The sequence below is a fragment of the Canis lupus genome, chromosome 9, assembly GCF_011100685.1.
Source record: "Canis lupus familiaris isolate Mischka breed German Shepherd chromosome 9, alternate assembly UU_Cfam_GSD_1.0, whole genome shotgun sequence".
Classification (NCBI taxonomy): Eukaryota; Metazoa; Chordata; class Mammalia; order Carnivora; family Canidae; genus Canis; species Canis lupus.
This window is the reverse complement of record NC_049230.1, coordinates 7,906,805-7,934,147: the sequence shown is the minus strand read 5'-3', so window position 1 is coordinate 7,934,147 and position 27,343 is coordinate 7,906,805. Positions and strand designations below refer to the sequence as shown.

General features: G+C 49.1%; 1 protein-coding gene across 14 annotated transcripts in view; it reads right to left on the bottom strand.

Annotated features, from left to right (window-relative positions):
• Positions 1-27,343, bottom strand: part of SLC39A11 (solute carrier family 39 member 11) — a 403,217-nt gene that overhangs the window by 326,475 nt on the left and 49,399 nt on the right. For 9 of the 14 annotated variants that reach the window (XR_005364223.1, XR_005364224.1, XM_038546723.1 and 6 more), the window contains exons 1-2: positions 4,350-4,507; positions 904-1,022 (exon numbers count right to left, since the gene is read on the bottom strand). Coding sequence is in view for 12 of the 14 variants with exons in the window: in XM_038546723.1 (XP_038402651.1) it covers positions 904-1,011 (108 nt within the window). In the remaining 2 variants the exon portion in view is untranslated. Of the gene's footprint in view, positions 1-903; positions 1,023-1,858; positions 2,158-4,349; positions 4,508-27,343 lie in introns of those variants that run through there. The other 5 variants (XM_038546727.1, XM_038546724.1, XM_038546726.1 and 2 more) reach the window with 2 other exon arrangements.

Sequence of the window (27,343 nt, the reverse complement as noted above, 5' to 3'; positions counted from 1 at the left end):
AGGAGGGAGGCAGGGGTGGGTGGTTGGGAGCAGTGGGGTGGGGTAGGTGGCTGTGTATTGTGGGGGATGAGTGGGGAATGCGGGTGGGGGGTGTATGTGTATGGGGTACATGAGGGTATATGGGATGTACAGGGTGGGGGACATATGGAGGGTTGGGTTTGGGGGTTGGGAGGGATGGGGTGTGCACATGGAGGGAGGGGAGTATAGGAGTACTTGGGGGTATTTGGGGGAGTATAAGGTATGAAGGAGGGAGAATGTGAGGGGATGAGATATAGGGGCACAGGGGCCATGTGGGGGGGTGGGGCATGCAGGCACAAGGACGAGTGAGGGTGCTGGGCGGATGGGTAAAGGAAGTGCAGGGGTGGGGGGGTGGGATGGGCATATATAATCTGTAGGGGCATGGGAAGATGAGTCTGTGTGTATTCATCCCAAAGGGATTCGGGGAGCATTGGAATGAAAAGAGGAGATAAATGAGAAGGGGAACAGATGCCCTTCCTTCCCCCAGGAGTTTGCTATCACCCTGGCTAACTCCAGGACACAGGGCAGGCCTGTTAGACAACCAAACTGGGCACCTGCCCCAGGCCTCACCAACACTAGCCAGAAGCTAGAAACCAGGCAGGGGCTACAGGAGCTTTACTAACTGGGCTCGAGCTTTACTAACTGGGCTCCCTTCCTACTCCCTTCACACCGGGAGGGGAACAGCTGCAGACCCCGGCTCTCCCAGCCTGGTCGGGAGACGAGGAGGAAAAGACAGGACAGAGAAGAACAAACATCGCCTACAACCTGCAGGTGTGGCCAGTGAGTGGCATTAGGGAGTCTGCAGCCCTGCCTTGTGGCTTCAGAGCTTGCTAAGACTCCCCCCACCCCACCCCCAAACCTCAGAACCGGAGCAAGGCAACTCACCTGTCCGCTAGAGAATACGAACACGAGGGCCGCCCCGGCTGCTGTCAGCCCCCAGGTGAAGAAGGTCCCCAGCAACGCCTGGAGCACAGCGCTGTGGCCTTGGAGCATGCTGGATACAGCTGCGTGCAGAGGAGCGAGAGAGGGTCAGCCACGGCCAGTCTCATCCAATGACGCCCACACGTGCTAAGGTGTCCTAACGCCCTCCACCTAGGCTGGCCCATCGTCACCTGGCTGGGTGCTCCCCCCCTTAAGCTCTCCCACCTAAGTGCTGACCAGACCTTTGACGGCTCCCCATGGAGGTGCGTGGGGCAGCCCCCTCATGACTTGCCAAGGGCATGCTCCACCAGCCACCTTTCAACTAGCCCATGGCCTCTTCAACTGCTACCCCCTGTGTGTCATTTATGGCCCCATCAACAAATCCCAAATGGCCCTGGCTCCAAGTCACCCTTCACCTGGTTCCCTCCCAGAATGCCCTCCTCCCCGCCTCTCTCCAGCCAGGAGCCAGAGCACATTCTGCTGCCCACCTCATGCCAACTTCGACTCCACGCTTGCCAGAACCCCCACCCCACCCCCGTCCTCTCCCGCCCCGGCGCACATCTGCGGTGCTTTCTTTGGGGGGGCTTGCCTCCTTCATCTTGTAGATCATTTGTCGAAGAACAGGGATGACGCCCTTTCACACTTGGCACCCCTATAAAATCGGGCTTCCTGGCATCTAAAGCATACTTGGTGGGGCGCCTGGGTGGCTCAGTGGTTGAGCGTCTGCCTTTGGCTCAGAGTGCGATCCCAGGGTCCTGGGATCGAGTCCTGCATTGGGCTCCCCACCGGGAGGCTTTTTCTCCCTCTGCCTGTGTCTCTGCCTCTCTCTGTGGGCCTCTCATGAATAAATAAAATCCTTTTTAAAAATTAAATAAATAAAAATTAAAAATTCTTGTTGTACTGAAAAGGGGCCACTTACCTGGATAGGACACTCAGCAAGGACAAGGAGACAGAGCCATAAGTGGCATTTCCCCGTCAACTGCTGACATGGAACTTATACCACTGCCCACCAGGGGAAGAAAGGGAGGTCCCATTCCCTCTTGGTTGTGCTCAGAGAACCTCCTCTAGACTTTACCACGTTTTAAACTCTAGCTCTGAAATGATAGGGAATCTGACTCTTGCTGTGGAAAGTTACAGGGCAGAGAAATCCACTTGTTGAAAAGCCCTGTGTTCTGGGACACAAACATCAGGCCTCAGAGCCTCATCTCAAAGGGCTCATTCAGCTGCCCACAGGTCTTCCAGCACCCACAGGGCTGGACAGGACCCCAGTGGGCTCAGCCTTGCCAGGTTCTAAAGCTCTGTGAGCAGCCAGCAATGCCAGGCTTGCAGATCAAGAGCTAAAGAAGCTGATGCTGTTTGATCCTATAAGGAAACTGTGGCAGAAGGTGGACAGGGGGCCCTTATGCCAAGGGGCTCGGCAGCATGGCTAGGATCCCAACCTGGTAAGGCTGTGAGTCTCAGCAAGCCCAGGTGAGCCCAGAGGAGCCCAGGCTCAGCACTGAAAGCCAGGAAGCCTCCAAGAGAAACAGCATCTGTGGATTTGGTCTGTGTCTAAATAAAACTCAGGACGGTGACTGTAGCAAATAAAGAAGAAATTTTATATATATATATATATATATATATATATATATATATATATATATATATATATATTTAAAACCCACCCATCTACATACTTCATCTTGTTAAGTCACCCTAAAATGAGTGGTTTGTGTGTATTTGTAAACCAAGACATCTGGATCATTACACCAACCTTCAATTTCTAGCTGCTTGTGGATGCAATCTGAAACAGAACTTACAAAGAAAGGCATATAGCGATCGTCCTCTTAGTACTTATCATCCAAGACAGGTCATAACAACAACAGAAAAAAAAGACAACTTTTTTTCCCCCCCAGTATGGAATGTGCCTTTTGACAGCTACGGAAGAGAGGAAGCCATTTACATTTGCCAACAAGCCAAAGTCAACGTGGGGTTTGTGGGCCAGCCAACAAGAGAGCTCTGGGTGTTCCTGGGGGCCAGGGGGAGGGAAAGCCCTATTCTAGGCTGTCTCCGTACACCTGAGGACCCGAGACATAAGGAAAAGGAACAGCAAGGCCATACACATCCTGACCATCCCGAGAATCACAGTACTTATCAGTGATAATGCCAGCCCGGTGCCCCTGCGAGGAGTTTCTTCCATTTGCTATTTTAAATCCTCACTCCTGGAAGGGTGGTCTGCAAACCTGCAGAGCCCCGGTCCCCCTTGGGAGCCGGTGAGAAATGCAGGATCTCAGGTCCTACCCCAGACTTAACTGAATTAGAATCTGCATTTTTTTCAAGTTCCTTCCACGAGGGATTCTCATGCACATTGGTTGGAAAGCACTGGAACACCTGTACGAGACCCAGAGCCTTGAGACTGAGTTCTCTCTCCTGCCCTGCGAGGGAGGGATTGGCCAGGCTGACTGACGCAGAGGCCCAAGAGGAGGGAAACTTTTCTCCCAGAGGTCGACCAGGAGCACCTTGACGGCAGGTGCGCCAGTCGTGGCACCTCGAACTCAGTTTCCGGGATGGGGCTCAGACTTCCTTGTGAGCCGGATGTGAACACACGTAGACCTTGATTATTTTGCAAGAGGCAGGATTATTCCCTGCCCCTCCCCAACTTTAAAGATGCCAACACCACCTCACGTGTGTGCACATCCTGCTCCGGCAGCAGAGGAGGGGCCGCTCACTGATACAGGATTTCTTGCCCTTGTCTCCCTCGCAAACCTGTTGCCCTGCTTCCAAGAGCCAGCCTCCAGATGTTGGTGATGTTGCAGGGGTGGGAAGAGCACCTAAGGAACCTGCACACACGCGCGCGCGCACACCGACTCCATGCAGAGAATCCAGCAACGGGACTGGGACTCGGGTCTGAGCCACGGGACTGTGGGAAAGTTCCCGAACACCTCGCTGCTCAAAGTGCGGTCCAGGGACCACTGCCCCGGGGGAGGGTTAGCAATGCACAGGCTCAGGCCTGCTGCAGGGTGACAGATTGCCAGTCAAGTCCAAGGGGCCGTGCACTCCCAGCACGAGCGGGAGGGGACGAGGCTGGGCTGGAATTGCAGCCACCTCTGCTCCCCGGGGCCCCAGGGGGCCCCCCACACAGACACACACACCCCCCGGGGGGGATGCACTGAACCTAGAGGATTTGGTGAGCCGGTGTCAAAGGAAGGCAGGTCCACACCATCCTGCTGACCCTGGGCAGGGCCGGAGGGGGCTCGGGGCAGCCTCCCTGTCCTCGCCACCTGCCCGGCCGCCCTCCGAGCCCCTCTGCTCCCCCGGGGGGCCGCCTCCAAACTCCCTGTTGCCCTTCCAAGTCCCACGCTCTCCTGAGGGCCCCAGACCCCGGGCCTCCAGCCCAACCGAGGCGCTGAAGGGAGAAAAAGCTGACTCACTACGGTGCCCTCTCAAGCCCCCACTCCACTTCCATGGGCCCCGCTGCCGCCGGCTCGCCCGCCGCTCCACTCCCGAAGTCACTTCCTGCTTTGGCGCCCGCACACGTGTCCCTGCCGCCACCAGGCCCCTCCCCGGCTGGCCGCCAGCGGCAGGGCCCGCCTCGAGAATAAATTCTCTGGTTCACAGCCCTCCGCGGCTCGGGATCGGGTGGGGCGGGTGGAGCGCAGCCCCGAGCCACGGGGAGCGCCTTCTGCAGGCCCGGACGCCTGCGAAGCCACAGAAACCCTGGCGAGATCGCCTGGTAACGTCCCTGACATCATTTCTGTCGCTGCACTTAGCAGCTGAGCCCCAGGCCCTGAGTGAGCCGCAGAGCCCGACGTGTGGGGGTTGGGGGAGCAGGAGCCGCACTCCTATTAGCATCAGCTGCCAGGGTCAGTGGCCCTCAAAGGACAGCTCCCATGAGAATCACCCACCAGGAGTCCGGTCCACACGCGGAATGTGGGCACCCGCACAGGTTCTGGCTCTGGAAGCCTGGGTGGAGACCCAGATGTTCTGTTCCGAACTAGGATTTGCTAAAAATCCTAGGATTTGCGGATGCTCTCTCTCGGGTCCTTGGACCGCTCTTTGAGAACCACTGCTGCAGGTCAAGGGCTTTGCTCCCTGGGCTTTCTATAAAAAGACCAGAGGGTGGAACTTCTAGATTTAGCCACAAATGAAAACAGGATGCCCAGTCAAATTTGAATTCCAGATAAATGACAAATAGTGTTTGACTGTGTGTCCTGTGCAATATTTGGGACACGCTTAGGCTAAACACACATTTGCTATTTGTTGTCGACCAGAAATCCTAATTGAACTGGGTGTCTCATATTTGATCTCATGAACCGACCGGAGGGTGGCCTGGTCAGAAAAACCGTTCATCATCACAGTGGCCAAAGAGCAGAGGATCCAAGAGGAGCTGGCCTCTTCTGCCCAGTAAAAGGCAGCCGCCCACGCTGTGCCGGGAAGTAAGATGGCACGATGACTAGAGGGTGCTCTCTGCCCTCAGGAGATTCGCAGACCAAGAAGACACCCAGACCAACTGTCTGACTCAAGAAAGCACCACAGATCAAGGGGACTTACACAGCAGAGATTTATTTCTGCACAGTTCTAGAAGCTGGAAGTCCAGGATTGGTCCAAGATGAAAGTGCACATTTGGTTTCTGGCTTGCAGACAGCTGTCTTCTCACTGTCCCCATGTGAAGAAAGAGAGATCTCTCTCCCCTCTTCTTTCTCATCGGGCTGCCAGTCCTACGGCATGAGGACCCCACCCCTCATGGCTTCATTTAAGCCTAATTACCTCCAAAAAGCTCTATCTCCAAATGCAGTCATATGGGGGCTGGAGGGGTGGTGAGTAGGGCTTCAACATATGAATTTCATGGGTGGAGCTCTCCTTCGAGGGACTGGTGTCCTTACAAGGAGACCCCGGAGAGCTCCCTCACCCCTTCCACCGTGTGAGGACACATGAGAAGTCTGCGACTCAGAAGAGGCCCCTCAGCCTACCACGCTGACACCCTAATCTGGGACTTCCAGCTTCCAGAACTGCCACTGATACGTATCTGTTGTGTGTGAGCCACCCCGACTGTGGTCTTTTGTTACATCAGCCCCAAAGGGCTGAGACACTCCATGTTACAGATAAGGAGACTGAGTCTCAGGAAAGCTCTGTATTGACATACAGCGTTCACAGGAGAGACTGAACACCCTGGCCAGCAGAGCCTCGGGCGGGCCTCAGGCTGGTGGCCAACCCCCAAGAGACAAATCCCACCATTTCCCTCCTTTGCCTCAATGCACCCTGCACACACATACACACACCACTGACCCAAACGTACAAACCGCCTGTCTTTCTCCCATTCCCTCATGGTAAGAAGTGCTCAATAATGTTTCCTTAAAGCTAAGTGCACTGGCTGTTACCTCCAGCACACCTCCAGCCACCTCCCCCTTCCCTAGTCTCTCCCCCAAAGAGCAAATGTGCCCTGCAGCCTCCATAAATGGGGCAGGGGAGGAGGGACGGGGTGTGCAAGAACAGGCCAGAGCCGGCACTAATGAAACGGCGGCAGGGTGTTAGGCAGGCAAGGAGGACCACTGCCTCCCAAGTGTCATAAGGCCATAAAACTAACTGATGGTGACAGTCAGCAAAGGAACCCCAGGGCAGAGGAATGGTGGCCCTTTCCAGGGGAGTCACTGTGGCTTGATCTGGGTAAACAAGCTAGCAGCACCTCCCCCTTGGAGCCTGGAGGTGGGTGGAGGTGGGGGTACTGGCACCTGGATCTTTCCCTCTCTCCCCTTTTCTCCGCCCTCCCTCCCCCTCCCACTCCTCTCTCCCACCCTTGTCTGAGATCTTAGTATCTCTTCAGAGGTCCTACAGATGCTGAGTACAGGCTTTGGAACCTGACAACCTAGAAGGAATCTCAGCTTGGCACAAGAGTTTCCTTGAACAAATTCCCCAGCCCCTGCCGGCCTCAGTCTCCCCAACCTGAGACAGTGACTCCAGCGGAGCCCCCAACACCCAACCAGGCTTCCATCAAGGCAGCCTGAATAACTATGGCCCTCTCTCCTTCCTGCCTGCCTGCCTTCACTCGATGGTTAGCTCATGAGCCTCTGTGCCAGGCACCCTGTGGGACCCTAGTTTTCCAAGGTCAACTGAGCACCTAGGTCCCTGGGAGTGGAGAGTATTCTGGGTGGGGAGGAGACCCGGGCACATGTCATTGCTGATAACTGCCCAGAGGCCTCGGAAGAAAAGGACCTCAATCTAAAGTCTTGTGATTTCTTCCTCATACTAAAGTAATATTCATTTTAATACCAAAATTTCTATATTTTTTCCTAAAGAGGCCTCTTAAAAGTGCATACACTTTGGAACCCACAAAACCTGATGTGCCCTGGGTGCATATTTAGAGATTTCAGCTGGAAAACAAATAGCTTCATCTGGTAGGCAGAACAGTGAACCCCGTGAAGATGTCCACGTCCTCATCCTTGACACCTGGGAATAGAAACTCCCCACGGAGACAGAGGGTCTTTGTGGCTGTGATGGAATGAAGGATGGGGAGATGGGGAGATAATCCTGGGGTGTGTCCGTGGGCCCAGCGTCATCACAGGGGTCCCCATCAGGGAAAAGAGGGAGGCAACAAAGTCAGAGGAGGGAAGGAAGCATGAGGACCTGAGCAGAGGTCAGAGCAAGGGATGTCAGTGGCATCTAGAAGCCGGAAAGGCAAGGAAATGGATTCTCCCTTAGAACTTCCAGAAGGAGCACAACCCTGCCAACATCTTGATTTTAGCACTTCTGACATCCAGAACTGTAAGATGATATATTCGTGGTGTTTTTTTAAAAAAGCATTTTTTTAAAATTTCATTTATCTATTCATGAGACACACAGGGGTGGGGGAGAGGCAGAGACACAGGAGGAGGGAGAAGCAGGCTCCATACAGGGAGCCCGACGCGGGACTTGATCCCAGGTCTCCAGGATCACGCCCTGGGCCGAAGGTGGCACTAAACTGCTGAGCCACAGAGGCTGCCCCATTCGTGGTGTTTTAAGCAGCTAGGTTTGCAGTACCTTGTTTCAGCAGCCCAAGGAAACGAACACACTTCCAGAAGTCTGCCTGGAAGCATCTAGTTTCACTGGTACCTTTGGCACCAGGAACCACCAGTACCCATACTCGGCCCCTGACCACCGACCGTCGTGACTAGGCAGGACAGAGCACACAATTTGTGGGGGCCTGGCACAAAATGAAAATGGGAGGCGACTCAATCAAAAGGCAGCAAAAAAATGCCCTCAAATGTACTAACTAGGGCACTTGGGTGGCTCAGTCGGTTGGGCGTCCGACTCTTGATTTCAGCTCATCTCATGCTCTCATGGTCGTGAGATGGAGCCCTACTTTGAGCTCCATCTCCACCATGCTCTCTCTCCCTTTCTCTAAAATAAATAAATAAATCTTTTTTTTTTAAGTATTAATTAATAAAACCCTTCTTTTCTTCTGCAAATTTTCTCTGCTCACTGAGGACTCCAGGGTTCCACCAGATGTTGCTTACAAAACCCCAAGCTCAGAGATAAAATTATTAGGAAACTTCAAGATGGTGACATCAGGGCATTAAAGTAAGCACAGAGCCTTTCCACGCGAGGGACCCCTCACACCTGCACAGGTATCGCGTCTGTGAAGCTGGCCCCGTCACAGGCACTGGCATGACAAGGCCAGACTGAAGGAGGCCACGATGTCAAAACTAGGAAATCGGGCCAGGGTTGGTAATTCGGCATGAAAAGTGCACAGGGAGATTTGGAGCCAGGATGCTCAGGGTGGAGGCAAAGTGGAGGTGAGAGCCAAAGGTGCTGGTGTAAGCAAGCCAGCCTGGGGAGGAGACAGAGGCAGTCCCAGGAGACTGGGAAGAGGGGCTGGACACCCTGCTGGGGGAACCCAGGGTCTGGGAAGGAGACTTTCCATTCATGGGGGAAGGAAGGACAAGGCGAGGGGAGAAGCAGGCTCATCTGGGCCATCGGAAGCTAGTGAACCACTATGTGGGGCCCCCACGTTTTCCAGGGGCCTGTGACCTGGTGAAGACCTGAAAACAATACTGGATTATTGGCTCAATAAGAAAAAAAAACACCTGGAAATTTAAATCAATGAGTGTTTAACTAAATGTCCATAAAACCTGTTAATTGTTGACTTAGGTGTTCATAAAAATTTAATGACATTCAAAAAAACAATTGGACGCTTAGCCTTTCTCACTTCAGGAGAATTCCTAAGTATGCACGATAATGGCCAAGGAACCACAGCCAATCGTAAATTAAATAAGCTTAGAGCCAAATAATTTCAAAGGCAAAATTATAAAAATCTTCTTGATCATTTTATGGGGAAACTTAATATGGAATGTGGGAACATTTTAAAGTGCCTGGTGAGATCTCAAAATGCAGGGGACCTTGGGGCACCTGGGTGGTGCTGTCGGGTGCATCCTCAGGGTGGTGGGATCCAACTGCTGAGCACAGAGTGTTTTTGAGATTCTCTCTCTCTCTCTCTCTAAAAAATAAATATTTTTTAAAAATAATACAGGAGTTCTTTAGGGGCCTGCAAAAATCCTAAGAGGCCCCAGGGAATGGGGAAGGAGGCAGGATTGCAAGAAACTGTATTCCTCTCTCCAAGTGGGAACAGAAACAAAAGTCCTCTCATCAGCTGAGGTTCATGGGGGGCTGATGATAAGAGTGGGTGAACCTTTCCACGGAGGACAGTGATCTCCCTCTGTCAAACCCCCCAGGGAATAGCACCAGCAAAGTGAGAGCCACAGAAGGTGGGATGGTGGGGAGGGAGCACTCCTCACGTGTAGAAGGGAAGCAGGTGGGGAGGTGGTCCCTCGGCTGTCCACTGTCAAAGAGAGGAAGAGATCCCCAAGTGTCTCCAAGGCCCCATCAGACCGGGCTGGGTGGGAACAAGGGTGGGACTGGAGATGTGTGGGTGCTGTGTGGGGTCATCCGAGAAGCCCCATGTAGTGCACTGAATGGTCCCCCCCAAAACGATATCTTCACAGCCTACCCCTGGTGCCCCTGAATGTGATGTTATTTGGAGAAAGAGTCTTTGCAGATGTAGAGATCTGGAGGGGATGTCGTCATCGATTAACCAGGTGGTGCTAAACTAGGGACACATGTGCTTGCAAGAGACAGAGGGGAGAAGGCCAGGACACGGGGACGAGAAAGCCATGTGAAGACAGGCAGAGACTAGAGTCCCTACGGCCATAGCCAAGGAGGGCCAGGAGCCACCATCAGCCAGCTGGGACAAGGAAGCATTTCCCCAGAGCCTTCAGAGAGCGCAGCCCTGCCGACATCTCACTTTCTGATTTTTTGGCCTCCAGAACCATGAGGGAATCATTGTCTGCTGTTTCAGGCCCCCCCAGTCTATGGCATTTCGTTATGGCTGCCGGGAAATAAATGCACCGTGACTCCAATCATTGCTACCACAAGCAGGTGGGGAAGCCCCCAAGCACCAGGAAGTGCCCTGAGCAAAATGCACAGCGGCCTCACCCTCCCCATCCCTCTGCCATCAGCAGGCAGCGTAGGCAGACAGGTGCCGGATCCCCAGACATCTGATTGGGCTCTCCATTTTCCTGAATGATCCATCCCTAAATGAACTCTTGTCCTATTTCCCTGCCAGCCTTTCTGCCAGCTGGGCCAAGATTCCTGTCTCTTCCATGCATTGGAGCAAGGGAGGCTTCCCCTTCCAGCCCCCCAACCCGTCCCCCACGACAAATCACTGTAGGGAAACCTAATTCATCCTCCAACACATCACTTCAAATTCTTCCCCAAAAATGTCTGTGGAAGGTGAATAAAAAGAGTAAAATACCTCCTAGCCAGAGAGCGTTTCTCAGACACCTGGGCTCTTGTTCAGAAATCCCTCCTTTGGGTCTGTAGGTTTGTGCATGACAGTGCCCAGGTGGGCATGAAGGGAGGTATTTATCACTTAAGCCAGGTGCGCCCTTGGACTTGAGGACCTGCCGGGGTACAGCAGTGACAGAAGCAATTAAGGACTTAAGCACAGGCTCCTTCCAAGGCATCGGGGCGCTGCTGTTTGAGCTCCAATTTTGTTTTTTTTTTTTGGTTTTTTTTGAGGGGGGCAGGGCTTTCTGCCAATAACTCACTGGGCAATCTTGGGCTGGTTTCTTTCCCTCTCTGAAGCTGCAAAATGTAACAGCTGGACCAGGCGACCTCTGGGGACCCTCTTGTGCTGAGTGTGGATTCTCCGAATCATCAAAGCAAGACAGTGACAGACCACAGACTGGGACCAAGGCTTTACCCAAGTGTATCTGAGGGGCTCTTTTGTGTCCCAATTTAAGAAAGAGAGAGAGAGAGAGAAGGGGAAGAAGAAAGGAGGGAGGAAGGAAGCCATCTCTTTGTGCTAAAATGGACTTTGTCAACCTAACAGGAGGTAACCAGGCTTCCTAATTCAGCTTCCACTCTCATGCTCCTTATCCGTTGAACTGTGTCCTGTGCCCCTGGCCTCCGCCACTGAAATCACATGTTGGAGTCCCAACCCCCAAGCCTTCAGAATAGGACCTTATTTGGAGATGGGGTCTTTATAGAGGTGATCAAGTCAAGGTGAGATCCTTATAAGATGGGCCTCCATCCAATATGTCTGGTGTCTTTATATAAAGGGGACATTTAAACACAGGGACACACATAAAGGAAAGACAGCATGAAGAAGCACAGGGAGAAGACGGCCGTCTGCAAGCCGAGGAGAGAGGCCTGGACAGGTCCTTCCCTCGGGGGCCCTCAGAAGGAGCCAACCCTGCCCACACCTTGATTTCGGACTTCCAGCCTCCAGAACTGTGGTGACCCATTTCTGTTGTTGAAGCCACTCCATCTGTGCTGCTTTGTTATGACAGTCCCAGCAAACTAACACAGGGCGGAAGGTCACTGTGGTTTACACCATATTTCGTGCTGGGAAGCACTTCCGAGAGCTTCTGGTCCAAGCCCCTTCCTTCCCGGATGGCGGTGCAAACCCTAGGCCTGCAGGCGGTTTGTGCCAGGGCTGCGGCTAGACCCCAGATCTCCCCTTGGCCCCATCCCCCCCACCACGTGTCACACATTTGTGAGTCCTTAATCATCCTAGACTGTCGGGTCCGAGTCACAGCCTCGCAGCTCAGCCATGAAAATGATTATTTTAAGCAAAACCACAGTGACATGGGTCAGGATATCAAAGCTAATAAAAATGTTTCAGGTTTTTGCCAGGCATACTGCAAACAACTGACATTCCCATTCCATGTCTTAACACATCCCGAAAGCAAGAGGTGTGAATACTGTAGTTATTTTCCTAGTAAGAGTTCTAAAACTATTTTTAAATATTATGTAATTGAGAAGCGTCTGGGTGGCACAGTTGGTTAAGCCTCGGGCTCCTGATTTCAGGTCAGATCTCAGGGTCCTGAGATCGAGCCCCGAGTAGAGGTTCATGCTCAGTGGGAAGTCTGCTTGAGGATTTCTCTCCCTCTCCCTCTGCTCCTCCCCTCTGCAGGCTTGCTCTCTCTCTCAAATAAATCAATAAAATATTTCTTAAAAGAATTAATTAATTTTAAAAAATACGATATAATTGAAACTTTACACAGATTCACACTGGCCTTTGGTCTACAGTCATCATAATGGGCAAAGCTTTACAGTCTTGCTGCACATTCAGGAAACCTCAACGGGGATCTGCAGGAATAATAGAGATAGAAAGCCCTTCCACACAAAAGGCACTCGAATAAATCATTTGCTTAATTAAACAGAACGATGGAGCCCTGCAAACTGCCCTGTGCCCTCTGCTCCTGCTAATGGGGTTGGCCCATCAGTATGATTTCTTAGGAACTCCCTTAATAAAGCTATTGAAATTATAGGGAGAAAAAGATATTGGTCATCCTAATGCTCAAGAAAAAGATAGTTAAGTTACCGAACACAAATGCAGTAGACTTTTATGTGGTTAGTAAAAATTATAAATATCACACCAACATAGGAAATATATTTTGTGAAAAAAGCAATAGAAAAAAATATGCCGTTTTGTGATGATGCTAGTAAAAACTACGCTAGTAAGACTAAATGAATTCATACAAATTAGCAGGGGCATTGGGTGATGAGAATGCAGAGCTTTTCCCCCTTTCCGTAATGCTATGTTCCTTTTATAATTTAAAAATATTTCAATAAGGCCTGAAAGAAGGTGAATACAGGAAACAAGGCTCACTGGGCGTAAATCTTAACACGTAAAGCCTGTAGAGAAACCGTGTCCAGCACAAGACTGTCAGTCCACAGAATAGACTCTGTGCTTGTATCCAAAGCCACCTGGATGTTTAAAACACTCAGCTCTTTGGAAAGGCAGGTTCCCTGGAAATTTTCCATGATTTATTTTAATCAGTCATTCCCAAGAATCGTCTTCCCCTCATTAGCTCTTCAACGGGCCAGCTGCAGAATGAGATAGTCTCTAAGTGATGAGAAGCGAAGGCCCAAGGAAGGTCCCTCCCTCCCTCCCACACGCACACTGCTCCTCCCAGAGCCCCTGGGGGCCACCTGTCACCACCAGGCGAGCCTGTCACACTTTCGCCTTCCAGTTTCACAGACAGATGGTTGGCGGGGCTGTGGCTCAGACAACATCTGAGCCCCCGAGTCACCCATAGATGGGGGAGCTCCCACTGCCCGCCAGAGACCCTGTTCCTCTGGCCATCCTAAATGCTCCCTGGATCTTCCCAGGGAAGTACCCACAAGCACAGGGCAAAGTGTTCAAGTCTTGAAACTCCTGTCCTCCTCCCTCCAGCTCCATGAAAAGTACAAAAAGAGGTGCTTCCTGCAGGACCCCTGACACATACCCAGCTGCTGTCAGGGGGCCACATGGCAGTGGACTTCAGGATGTCTCCATATGGGGTTGAGAGGGCTGTGCTGAGTTCTTCCAGGACCTTCTATAGCCATAGGGGGGAAGCACTCTCTGGTCCATTTTAATATCAAAATCTACTTTGTGTTCATTTTAATAAGCATCGATTGTCTAGTGTGTAAGCATCTCTATGCTAAGCCACCTGTTATTATTTCTCCAACCCCATCCCCCCAAAACCAGTTTAATAGCATTGCATCAAACACATAATGTTAAGCAAGAGTTATTTTTTAATTCATTAAAGACACACTGATGTAACTACTAATCAGAGCTTCAGATCGACATGAGATACCAGAGCTACAGAGCTGAGGGGCTGTCATTCCAGCTCAAAGCAAAGAAATTAGATTTTAATTTGCCTTTGCCTCGTTTGGCTTTTGGAAATATTAATAATTGATAAACATGATACTAGGCAGCTCCATCAAGCTCAGGAATCCCAAGCTGGGAATCACAGCTGCGGGGGGTAAAGAATAAATGAAACACGCAGTTTCCTGGCTTCCAGAAACCAAGAGAACAATGTAAATATCTCGATGCAAAACAGTTCACTACTTGAGCAGCTCCCAACCCTTGTCCACTGCTGTTCTAACACATATACTAATTAGGCTTTTCAATTCTAAAGGGAATTATAATGAATGTGTGCTAGCCCTCTGGTGAACAGAGAAGATACTTAATAAATATTTGTCAAATAAATGAGGGGTGACCTACAATTTTTTAAGGCTCTTAATTTTTACAGTGCACACTCCCAGGCAAGACTCCCAGAACATGACCTCATGAAAACCCCCAAGCATGAGATTAATCAAAGAAGTAAGTATGGCTGCTGCTCCAGGAGGTCAATGGGGCTTGAGGACACAGGCCTGGCAGGGGGTTTGGGGAGGAGCTCACTCTCCCATGATCCCCTCCCTGTAAGATCTAATCCATCCTCTTCTCTTGGAGGTCTTCCCGTCTTCGAACCCTCATTGGTCTGGAATGTGGTTACTATCAGTTGGAAACGGGTGCCACACTGATGATTACATGCCGGACATCCTAGAGCAGAGATCTTTAAGGGTTGGGAGAGTGGAGAGTGGAGGGGATGGTGAAGGTGAGATCCTCATAGGACACAGAGGGATGTGAATAGACGGGAGAAGAAAGGACAATCATGATGGGGAGACCAGTTTATGCAAAGGCCCAGAGGCAGAGATTAACCAGTGTTTGGCCAACTCCCCAGAAATTGGACAAACCATAGCACAGAGGGTTTGGATGATGTGCTTACTGAGTCTATCCTAATTCATCTTCAAATCCACATCAACACAGATCCTATACTCCATTCCACAAGGTAGCCCTCAACTATATACAATCTTGGACCTTTTTAAAAAATAAGTCATGGGGATCCCTGGGTGGCTCAGAGGTTTAGCACCTGCCTTTGGCCCAGGGCATGATCCTGGAGACCCAGGATCGAGTCCCACGTTGGGTTCCCGGCATGGAGCCCGCTTCTTCCTCTGCCTGTGTCACTGCCTCTCTCTCTCTCTCTCTCTCTCTCTATGTCTATCATGAATAAATAATAAATCTTTAAAAAATTATTTTAAAAATAATAATAAAATAAAAATAAATAAATAAAAAATAAGCCATGCGTATCTGTCACCCATTGAGAATATAAACTACATAAGGCTTTGGAAACATCTCACACTTTCTACCCAACACAAACCTTACTTCCTTGAGGTCAAAATCCTCAAGAACGTTATCAGTCAGGAAAATACTGGAAGTTTGGCACGGGGAATGGCCTGTTCAAAGGAGGTGGGAAAGAACCTGGAAGCAGAAGGTAACAGGGATGGAAAGAAGAAAAGATGGGAAGCTGAAGGACCTTTCGAGGAGCAGCACAATCCGTGGGGCGAGGATGAGAAACGCAGTTCTGGTGACACCAAAAATGTGCCCCGATGTCAAGCAGCTGGGTTCCCTGACGTCATACCCTCTTCTAATCCCAGGATGGGAGAGAAACTGAAATAAATAAAAAAGCTTTCCTTGAGTCCCCACGGCATGGGACTCAGATCTTCCTCATTAAAGGAAGTTTGAATGGTCTAACCTTGTCCTTCCCGTGGGGATATTGTGGGGCTCCTAGGATGACCAACCATCCTGGATTCAAAGAACCGAGGGGGTTTCTCAGATGTAGGCTTTTGGGTTTTCTTCTGAACAATTCTGGGCAAAGCAGGATGAGTGGGTCCCTCCACATTACATCACACACGCGAAGGGCAGCTGAAGGCTGTCGGTGCCTTGCTACTCTGCGTGTGACCCTGCACCTGCAGCGTAGGCCCATCTAACAGCTCGCAGGTGGTGAGCCTGGGAGGGAGACGGAGTCTCAGCCCCCATCTCGACCTGATGAACCAGAACCAACAGTTTAAGCAGCAACCCCCGCCCCCAACCCTGCCACATTTGGGATGTTCCTATATACACTCAAGTGTCAGGAGCATGAGATTTTTACATAGAATGTGTTCCTTAAATGGTCCGTGAGTCTGTGCATGCGCCATTTCTTTTATTGTTTGAGTATCAGGGGAAACCATCCAAAAGTGGTGCCAAGTGAATTATAGCTTTTTATTAGCAATTACAGCATCACACTGCAGGATAGCCGCAGAGCAATGCTGCCTAAAGAATTGTTTTATTTCCTCTCTTCGTTCTCCCCTCCAGATTTCAAGAAGCATAATGCAACAGTCTGGCACAACGTCTCGGATTCAGTGGTTGCTTTATTAGGCAAGCATTTTTTTTCCACCATGGCACTGGTGACATTTTGTGCCACATCATTCTTGGTGGTGGGGGAAGCTGTCCTGTGCGTGGTCAGATGCTTAGCAGCATCCTTGGCCTCTACCCACCCACTAGATACCAGTAGTGTCCTCTCCCAATGTGACAACCAATAATGTCACCAGTCATTGCCCAATGTCCCCCTGAAGGGCCAACCAGCTCCCAGTGGAGAACCACCGTCTTAGACAATGAAGAGGCATTCTTGGGGCAACAAGAAGCTAACGGAGACGGTCTGCCTGCTGGGGAGCTCGTTAAAGTCTCAAAAACCAGGCCAAGCTGATCCCTGCAGGCTCCTGGGGAGAACCAGCTGGGTGGCCTAAGGGCCTACTCGTGTCTAAGGCGAAGCTTTCTGTAGATGACACTAATGAAGACGAGCGGCCCCACTGCCATAAGCTCATGCCGCCTGCCCCTCCGGTTACAGCTGCTCTTTATTATTTAACCGGCAGAGCGCAAGGAAGGCCTTTTTGCCTTTTTATTGGAGTGCCATGCTGAATGATATTGGATGGTTTCTAACAGCACTGTTAAAAAAAAAAAAAAAAAAAAAGGACTGGGTAGTTTATGTTACAATCACGAGGGTAAACCATCTGGCCTAATCCTCAGCCTTGGTAACATAAGGGGTGCCCTACTGCTGGCAGTGCTATATTCTGTTTGGGTAGCCCCAGAAGGCTTGGGGACTCCCACCTCGACCTCCAGGCTGGCTTGAGCCTCACCCTCACTCAAGGCACGTAGAGAAGGTTAAATACCGTGTTTCTGCTGATTCTAAGATGCGCGAACCACCGCCCCACCCCCAATCTGGCATCTCGGATATCTGATTCATTTTGCCAGCAGCCAGGTGGCAGGTGGGAAGCAGCCGTTAAAGCCTGATCAGGCTCCCACACTGGAAGCAGAGGCATAAAACTCTCAGGAGGGCCTCACAGGTTGGGAAGAAGCCGAGGAGAACCCCTCTGGCCCCTAGGAGATAGGCGGTCAGGGGGCACAGAGGTGAGAAATTGGATGGCTTCAGTAACATTCCCCCAGGGAGCAGAGTGGGCCAGTCTTACATCAGTCCCTGGGCCAGTGTATGAGCATCACCTGGGATCTTGCAAAAAACGCAAATTCTCAGGCCCCAGGCCAAACCTACTGAGCCAGTATCTCTGTGAGTGGCGCCCAAAAATGTGCGTTTCTCCCAGCCCTTCAGGATATTCTGCTGATGCCCAAGCACTCCTCCACATACCTGGCTTAACTCCACAAAGTTGGCTTACATCAAGAGATCAGCCCCAGGGGCTTTTATTTCTTTATGGATTCATTTAAGAAATGCTACATCAGCAGGGCTCTAGATGGGGACTACACTCTATATGAGGGGGGAGGAAAGACATAACTTGAAAAGTGGCTGAGAAGCATCAGGCTTAAATATGAAGAAGCTGCAAGAAGTGATTATTCTGGAAATTAATTTTAATTATATTCCTTTATATGTACCCATAACATATATGTGTATGAATGCATATAGGTATATTTTCCTTTACATGTATTTATAAATATAAACCTAAGCATCAAAGTGTCCTTTTTTTTTTTTTTTAAGATTTGGTTTATTCATGAGAGATACAAAGAGAGGCAGAGACATAGGCAGATGGAGAAGCAGGCTTCCTGCAGGAGCCCAATGCAGGACTCGAGCCCAGGACCCCAGGATCGCAACCCGAGCCAAAGGCAGATGTTCAACTATTGACCCACCCAGGTGTCCCTAAAGAGATTTTTCAATAAGTAAGGCTGAAAATTTCTCAGTATAAGCAAGTCATATTGTTTATGCTTTTCTTCTTCTCCCCTGTTGGTTCACAAAACAATAGTACATCCTCAGGTAACTAGAGTCTCAGGTTCAGCAAAATGCGGTCTAACTTTGCTCGGTCCAACCCAAATCTCTTGTGATGTAGCTTAATCCTTTCCTTCAGCAAGGCTAGACCACAGTTAGTTACTACCTTCTGTGCGATGGCGTGTTCCACTCTCAAAGATGATTAGTGGGCCTTATCTCACCTTTACCTTTACCTTATCCCACCTTGCTGAGCTCTCCCTCTGAACCCTGCATCAGTCCTCTGTCCCCATCCTCATAGCACTGCTGTGGCTTTCCTCTGAATTCCCCCCAATGAGTGAGGCCCCTTCCAATGACAGACGGTCCATGACAAAGAGTGGAGTGCGCTGCCAAGTTGAGTGAGTTAGACATCTGGAGCACAGCTGGGTGCTGCTGGCAGAGGCTGGCTTCCGCCCCTGAAGATGAGCTGAGTTAGGGCATCTGTGAAGGCCTGAGAATCAGAAATAAACCTCTCTATAGGACCCAGGGCCCCAGAGTTCTCAAGTGAGTCATGAAACCAGAGAGAGCACTTAGCACATCAGCATGATAAGCAGTCCTAGATGACATTTACACTGCCAGCTATCAGCTGTCCAACCTTTCCACCAGATTTCCCTCTTAGGGCCTGTGTGAGCTCTGAGGTCCCTTGGTGATCTGACAAGAATTAACTAGAGGCTAAAATAATTGCTTTACAGCCAGATCAAGACTACCTAGAGGGAACTGGAGCATGAGCCTGGTGGCTGATGTTGTCACCAGGAGCAGCAAAGGGATAAGCCTGCTGGCCTGGCTTCTGGAAACAAGTCTGGCCTGGAGAAAGAGGCAGCCCCCCTTCCTTCTTGGTGGGCATCAGGGAATTAGAATGTTCAGCAACAAGGCAGACTTTAGGAACCCGAGTCATCCACAACGGGTCGGGGCTCAGCTGATAGCACTGCACATCACTGTGGATTTTAAATACTTAGAGGGGGCCATGACATAGTCATTGAATGAGGGGAGCATGGATAAGGGTGGGGATCTTGGGGTCGGCATATGAAAACTTAAGTAACTTGCAACATGTACTTGATCTGTTTTCAATTGTGAGGGGGGCCAGTTGTTGTATTGTATCTGATTGGTGTGTGTCTTCCCTATGAGAACAAAAGCTCCAAGCACACAAACAAGACCAATATTGTTTAGCCTTGTACCACCAGCACCTAAGGAAATGAATTTGCACAGCAGGTGCTCAGTAAATAAACTTGTTGAGTTGACCAATGAATCTACTGGTTAAAAGACCTCCTTCTAGCTTAGATTGGAGATTCTTAGCTGGTCAGGTTGAGAATAGGGCTGGAGAGGGCAGAGAGACATAGCAGGACCATCTCAGGAATTTTTTTTATTTTTTTATTATTTATCTATTTATTTATTTATTTAAATATTTTATTTATTCATGAGAGAGACACAGAGAGAGGCAGAGACATAGGCAGAGGGAGAAGTAGGCTCCTTGCAGGGAGCCTGATGTGGGACTGAATCCCTGCACTTGGGATCATGCCCTGAGCTGAAGGCAGATGCTCAACCGCTGAGCCACTCAGGCATCCCAGGAATTTTTAAAAATTACATACAATAGCCAACACTTGACCATGTACAAAGTGCCATTCTAAGTACCCTACCTATTGCAATGCACCTGATCTTCATGACCGCCTCGTGCAGCTACTTACTGGTACCATGACCGTTTTACAAATATAGAGACTAAGGCATGACCCCACACTAATGACCAGAGTGTGAGATACATCTCAAATGGTGAGATCCTGTAATTGAGAATTACTGCCCTGGGGACACTGTTGGGGGTAAAGGGGCCAGGAGTCCATTAGTGTGTCAGGACAGAAACATAGTGAGAACCACCGCCTTAGTTTAAGTAAGTCGGTGGCTGAACCAAATCAGTGGTCATCTATTGAGTTGTTAAAATGCACAAGCATCCTCTACATCATCTCCCAAAAGTTCACATATATGTGTATGTGTATATACACACACATATACCCACATATGTATTTTCATATATCTATATACTTACACAGACATATACACACAAACTATATACACATATAATTCCAAATTATATAATGTTATGTATATTTATGCATATTTTCTTATATAAAAAATGTATAGAGACATGGGTGGCCCAGTCAGTTAAGCAAGTGACTCTTGATCTCAACTCAGGTCTTGATCTCAGGGTTGTGGGTTCAAGCCCCACATTGGGTTCAACAGTGGGCATGCAGCCTACTCAAAAAATGTATAAGTAGAAATACATTTATATAATATATAATAATTACAGAAGTATTGAATCATATTACTGTATGATATCATATATATCTCATCCTGCTACTTGTTTTTCTCACCAAAGACCTCTCCCCAAGCCCATCCCATATGACTGTACCTCTTCCTTCTTTTTGGTACAGCAATTCCATTGAGGAGATGCACACTGTATTTTAATTAGCCAGTGCCTCCTGAAGAACTTCCAGGATATTTCTAATTTTTTGCTGGTATAGACGATGCTCTGGCGATACCTCTCCTGTGTTTATCCTTAAGTGCTGCTGAGGACACTTCTGCAGGATCCAATATGGAGTGGGCCAGGTCATAGGGTATGTGCGTGCTGTATCTTGATAGGTACTGCTGAACTACACTCCTGAAGGGGGTCTCCAAACTCCACTTCCATCAACAGCGAGTGGGAATTCTTTTGTTGTTGTGGTTGCCAAATCCGATAGGCAACGACGGCACGTCACTGCAGCACCCACCGTGTGAGGCCGTCCACCTGGCTCCAGTGGTGGAGGGTGTGAGCCCTGGTTTCCCCTGACCAGGATTCTCACCCGTCTCTAGCTCTCATTGGTGCCTCTAGTTCATCATCTAGAAAATGGGGGAACTTGGAGCTGCTGTGGTGCAGGACACAGCACGGGTAGAGCGCTCGGCACAGAGCCTTGGCCCACTCTTGACATTGAAGCTGGTGTATGGGGTTGGACATGTTCCATGTAAGCCACTGTTCTCTCTCACCTCTCCCAGCCACCAATTGCACTACTGATTGTCCCACCATTCTTTGCTTTTTTATCTGCCTCCTTAATCCTCTTGATCTCACTGACCATACATACTTTTCCTTATCCTGCCAACCCAGCTTTGCGTGCTGACGCCCTTCCCTTTGTTTTCAAAGGGATGTTGCCTCTGTGGATAGCTCTCAAGCTCACCCAGCTTGCCCGAACTTCATGCCCATGTGATGAAAGCCCTGTGATATCCCATGGTCCCAGGTCCACAGCATATCTACCAACTAAGCCAACCAAGAAAATAAATGGATAATATCAATGCCGCTTCCTCTTTGTGGCTCAAGTCTCTCCTCTCAGGATGCACAAACCACCTGCAGTTAATCTGTTCTGAGAACACACCCCAGGGGGCGCCTGGGTGGCTCTGCTGGTGAAGCAGCTGCCTTAGGCTCAGGTCGGGATCCCAGGGTCCTGGAATTGAGCCTTGCATCTGGCTCCCAGAGAGTTTGCTTCTCCCTCTCCCTCTCCCCCTGCTTGTTCTCTCTCTCTCTCTCTCTCTCTCTAAAAAATAAGTAAAACCTTAAATTGAAAAAAAAAAAACAAAACAAAAAGCACCTGGGACTGGCAGTGAATCAACAAGCCTTGAAGTCTTTTCTTTCTTTAACCATTTGGAAAACAGAACAAAGGTGAACATCCCTGGTCTTTTGTCATCATCTCTCTTCGTCTTCTCCCAAAATCCTGCTCAGCAAATCCCCGATTTCATCTACAACTCTGTGGGCATCCAATTCATCTGGGCCAGGAGCACAGTTGTCAGGAATGCCAGCCAGAACTTGTATTACTCCCTAGTGATTTCTGGAAATGATTTAATCCCCATTTCCTGCCCCCACCCTGTCGCCCACACTTCCATAAAAAAAGATTCGCAGTGAGATTTGCACCTGTTGCTGTCCAACTCCTAATCCCCACCCCCAAACCCAGAGCCGAGAAGCAAAGGGCAATACAATTAGGCCATGTACAACCAAAAGAACAGGCTCTGCCAGTGAGGAGGTCTGCATTAGAATTGCACAGGACCAAAGCCGATTTTTCCACTGGGTGCAGTGACCTTTCCTTCCATGTTTACTTGGAAATGACCTTTAAGCAGCAATCAACAAAAATGAAATGCTTCAAAGCAATAAATTAGATAATGCAGATGTTCCCCAGTGGTAAGTGATGCCCAAGGAAAACAGGGGAACATAAAAGCAGATCTGCCCTGGGAAGCCACCTTCCAGTCTGTCCATTAGACTAATAAGCGAAAACAGAATTCTCGCGACTCTTGTCAATCAGACCGTTGAGGACCTGAAGGCAGGCTGACCTGGGAAGGAAACATTATTGTTTCCAGAATTGAACCCAGACTGCTAGTTGACATTTCATTTTGATTCTGTTTGGAGCAGAGGTAACTGCATTATTTGCTTGCCCAACGAGTGAGTTACCCTCTTGGGGAGGGGAGATCCCAGTGGTCTGGACCAAAGTGGCAGGTTGGTGAGCTCCGCGTGCCCCATCCTAGCCTCGTTCCAGCGCAAGACGTCATTTATTTAGAGTAATTGACTTGTTACTGAGCATTTACCACACACTGGGCTTTTTGCTGAGTGCTAGGGAGGTTTAAACACTAGAGAAATGTCAGCCCCTCAAGGCCAAAGACAGGGAGACAGCTGGGCCACTGACCCCATGGAGGAATGGCCCTGTTCACCATGGTATGTTTCTCTTGGGTGTGTGTCTTCTCCCACTGTGTATGCTCTGCTCTTTTCTCTCTTCTACTCTCCATTTTCCTCTTTCTGGCTTATGTTTAACCCTGCCAGTGGTGGCACTCCCAGGTAGCACCAAACAGTGAACAGTGATCCTTGGAATTTAACAAATCACTCACCCTGAAACAGAAGCATTTGAAAAGAGAAGCTCAGAACCAAGGACTTTGGCCTCCTCTGCCACCTGATTAGAGAATCCTAGAATCTTCTGAACTTCAATCTCAAGACAAATATCTCTTTCCTGTCCTGGGGAATCTACCCGGGGCATCCCATAGAAGGAGGGGTTTCCACAACAATGCCTGATCTTCTCCCCTGGCCCATAACATCTATCACTGCCCCAAATAAGGACTTACTCGGAGCAGATGTGAAGTCAGAGCCCACTCCCATCTTCAAGAACAGCCTGGTCCTACCTCCAGCTCCCTCGGGAACCATAGGGGGAAGTTGGAGCATCAGGAGACATCCACCTGCCAGAGGACCCTACAGAGGCTGCAGATGGGGGGGCCAGGGAGCCAGAGCGGGCAGGGGCTTCTGGAGCTCCAGAGTGGCTGACTGTGGATTGGTCTTCTCTTTGAGTGACGGTGGCTTATGGAAGTTGGGGACTGTGTGAAGAGGACAGGAACTTTTCAAGATCTGAAACAGGATGGAGAGACTGAACGCTGGTCCAGATGGGATAGAAAGGAATGGAAGTAACATCACATACAGCCTGGTTCCTGGTTTCCCACCAGCTCACTGGGGTGGCTCACGACATTGCTCTGCTTGCTATCATGGGATGGAACCTGAGTGATCGTGAAGCCATAAACATCTGCGATCCCTCTCCCAAAAATGAAAACAGACACTCAGACAAATCCTTGTTCATAAAAGTTCACAGTGGCACTATCCACAGTAGCCCAAAGATGGGAAGAAGGTATCCCTGGGTGGCTCAGCGGTTGAGCGTCTGCCTTTGGCTCAGGATGTGATCCCAGGTCCAGGATCGAGTCCCACATCGGGCTCCCTGCGATGAGCCTGCTTTTCCCTCTGCCTATGTCTCTGCCTCTCTCTCTCTCTCTCTCTCTCTGTATCTCATGAAAAAAATAAGTAAAATCTTAAAAAAAAAAAAAAAAGATGGGAAGAACCCAAGTGTCCATCAATGGATGAATGGATAAACCAAATGGGTCTATCTATACAATGGAATGTTATTCACTCATTATAAGGAATGAAGTACTGATACATCCTATAGTGTGTATGAAATTCAAAATATGATGCTAGTGACAGAAGCCAGACATTAAGGACCACTTGTAGTATGAGTCCTTTTTGTAAAAAAGATTTATTTATTTTAGAGACAGAAAGCATGAGCAGGAGGGGCAGAGGGAAAGAGAAATAGAGAGTCCCAAGCAGACTCCCTGCTGAGCATGGAGCCCGATGGAGGGCTGGGAACCATGACCCTGAGATCACAACCTGAGCCAAATCAAGAGCCAGTCACTTAAACAACTGAGCCACCCAGGTACCCCAGTATGAGTCCACTTATATGGAATCAGCAGAACAGGTAAAGCCACAGACACAGAGAGCAGACTGGTGGTTGTCAGGGACTGGAAGGAAAGGGATGGAGAGTAACTACTTAATGGGTATAGAGTCTTGCTCTGGAATGATGAAAATGTTTTGGAACCACATAGAGCTGGGGGTGGCACAACATCGTGAATGTACTAAATGCCACAGAACTCTTTGCTTAAAATGGTCAATTTTTTATTATATGAATTTCATTCCAATTTTTTAAAGTATCTATGATAAGCAAGTTCCCCATTGTTAAGCTCCAACTGTAGGCTTCTGCAGATGCATTTACTTTACTAAGGAAGGGTGGTGAGTCCCTTTCTATCCTGGAAGGCCCAGTGCCACTCCCCCGCTAACAAACATAGCTAAATTAAATTCTTCTTTTATTTCTCTAGTGGCAGCATATGTCTATTGGTTATTGACTGCCTCTACAACCAGACTGTCACACCAGGAAGGCAAGGATTTACCTGGTCTAATAGAGTTCCCCAGGGCCTAGCTGTGGGCAGACTCAGTAAGTACGTTTAAATGAATATATAGACTATTCTGCTTCCATTTTTTCCTTTGGAAAAGAAAAAAGCTATAAATATGTTGCTGGGAATGTAAACTGGTGCAGCTGCTATGGAAAGCAGAATGGAAGTCCCTCAAAAACATAAAAATAGAATTACCATTTGATCTAGCAAACCCATATACCCATTTCTGGGCATATGTCCAAAAGAATTGAAAACAGGGTCTTAAAAAGATATTTGCACACCCATGTTCATTGCAGCATTATTCACAGTAGCCAAGAGGTGGAAGCAACCTAAATGTCCATCAACGGATGAATGAGTTAAGAAAATGCAGGACATGCATACAATGGACTTTTTTCCTTCGGCCTGTACACAAAGGAAATTCTGACATATGCTACAGCATGGCCGAACCTTGAGGACATTATGCTAAGCAAAATAAGCCAGTCACAAAATGACAAATACTCTACGATTGCACTCAGAGGAGGGATCCAAAGAAGTCAAAGTCTTAGAAACAGAAAGTAGAATGCTTACCATGGGCTGGGAGGGGAGGACTGCTGTTTCAGGGATACAGTTTCAGTTTTGCAGGAAGAAAAAAGTTCTAGACTCTATCCTACAACAACGAGCATACAGGTAACACTACTGGGCTACACACTTAAAAATGGTGTAAAGGAAAAACTCAGTGTCTCCTTCATGACTCACTCAGAACACTTCACCTCTGACACTACTGTCACTCAAGGCATGTGGGTTTTCCCCACACCAAGGGGTTCTCCACGACACCAGTTGAGTATCCTCCAATTTAACTCAAGTCTGACACTGTCTTCCTGGAGGTAGGGTGAGATCCCGCAGGTTAAGAGCATCATCCCACAAGACCGCGCCCCATCCTACATCAGATGCAAACTGCAAGTAGTGGGTCCCCAGATTACCCACAACCTCCGTCTGACTTGTCTACAAGTTGAAGGTTCCTGTCACCTTTGGGTTCATTTAATTTACTAGAGTGGCTCACAGAACTCAGGGAAATGCTTAACATTTATTTACCAGTTCGCTAAAGGATATAAGAAAGGATACAGATGAACAGCCACGTGAGGAGACACTTAGGGCACGACCTAGAAGGGTCCCCAACACAGGAGCTTCTGTTCCCGTGAAGTTGGGTGTGTGTGACCCAGTATGAGGATGTGTTCCCCCATCTGGAAGCTCTCCAAACTCAGTACCATTGGGGTTTTATGGGGACTTCCTCACATCGGCACGACTGATCATTAACTGCACATCCAACTTGTCTCCCCTCTCTAGAGTCGTGAGAGTCAGGGCTAGAAATAACAAGCTTTTTTTTTTTTTTTTTTTTTTTTAAATACCAAGCTTTTGATCATGGCTTGGTCTTTCTAGCGACCAGCCCCCATCCAGAAGCCATGCAGAGCCCACCCAGAGTCACTTCATTAGAACAAAAGATGCTTCTAGGGCTTAGCACTCAGGAATTCACAAGTGATTCAGGGAGCCTGTGTCAGAGACAGGGCCAAAGATAAATATGAGAATAAGAAATGCTCCTAGTGTTCTTATCACTTAAGAGACTACAAGGGGTTTTGGAGCTCTATAGCAGGAACTGGGGACAGATACCAAATATATATTTTCTATTATTTCACAGATGGTAAATTTGATGTTATATGTTTTTTACCACAATTTTAAAAAGCTATCGATGCACACATGAAAGACTGTATACTTATGAATCTTCAATTTTTTTCATAAGTGGGCCTTGGAGGGAGCAGCTACACCTACGAGAGCCCTGCTACCTAGATTTGAGTGCAGACCACCCTGGTTGGTGAGGCTTTGGACAGCAACACCCTTGAGGAGGCCCGAGCTCCATCTCCTGCCTCCAGGAACCCATCCACACAGATTGGAAAAGCGTTATATAGTTGGATAGAGTTGCAAGGGGACCATCCAAACAGGCTTATGAAACAAGAGTTGTTAATGAGAAAAGTCAGCTAAAGCGTTCTTTGCCAAGAACTCGGCTGCACAAAACGCCACCCAGAAAGTGTCACAATCAATTGATAATCAACATGGATCTCTCCTAGAGGGCAAAGGGACCCAGGAGGACCTGAGTGGGAGCCATGGTGGCATGCTAACCCGCACTATTTGAAACTTCCAAAGGAAGGGAGGAAGCAAGGGTAAACGGGGCTCTCATAAACTTTAGTTCAAGGGTGGGCAAATGACAGGTCACAGGCCAAGTCTGG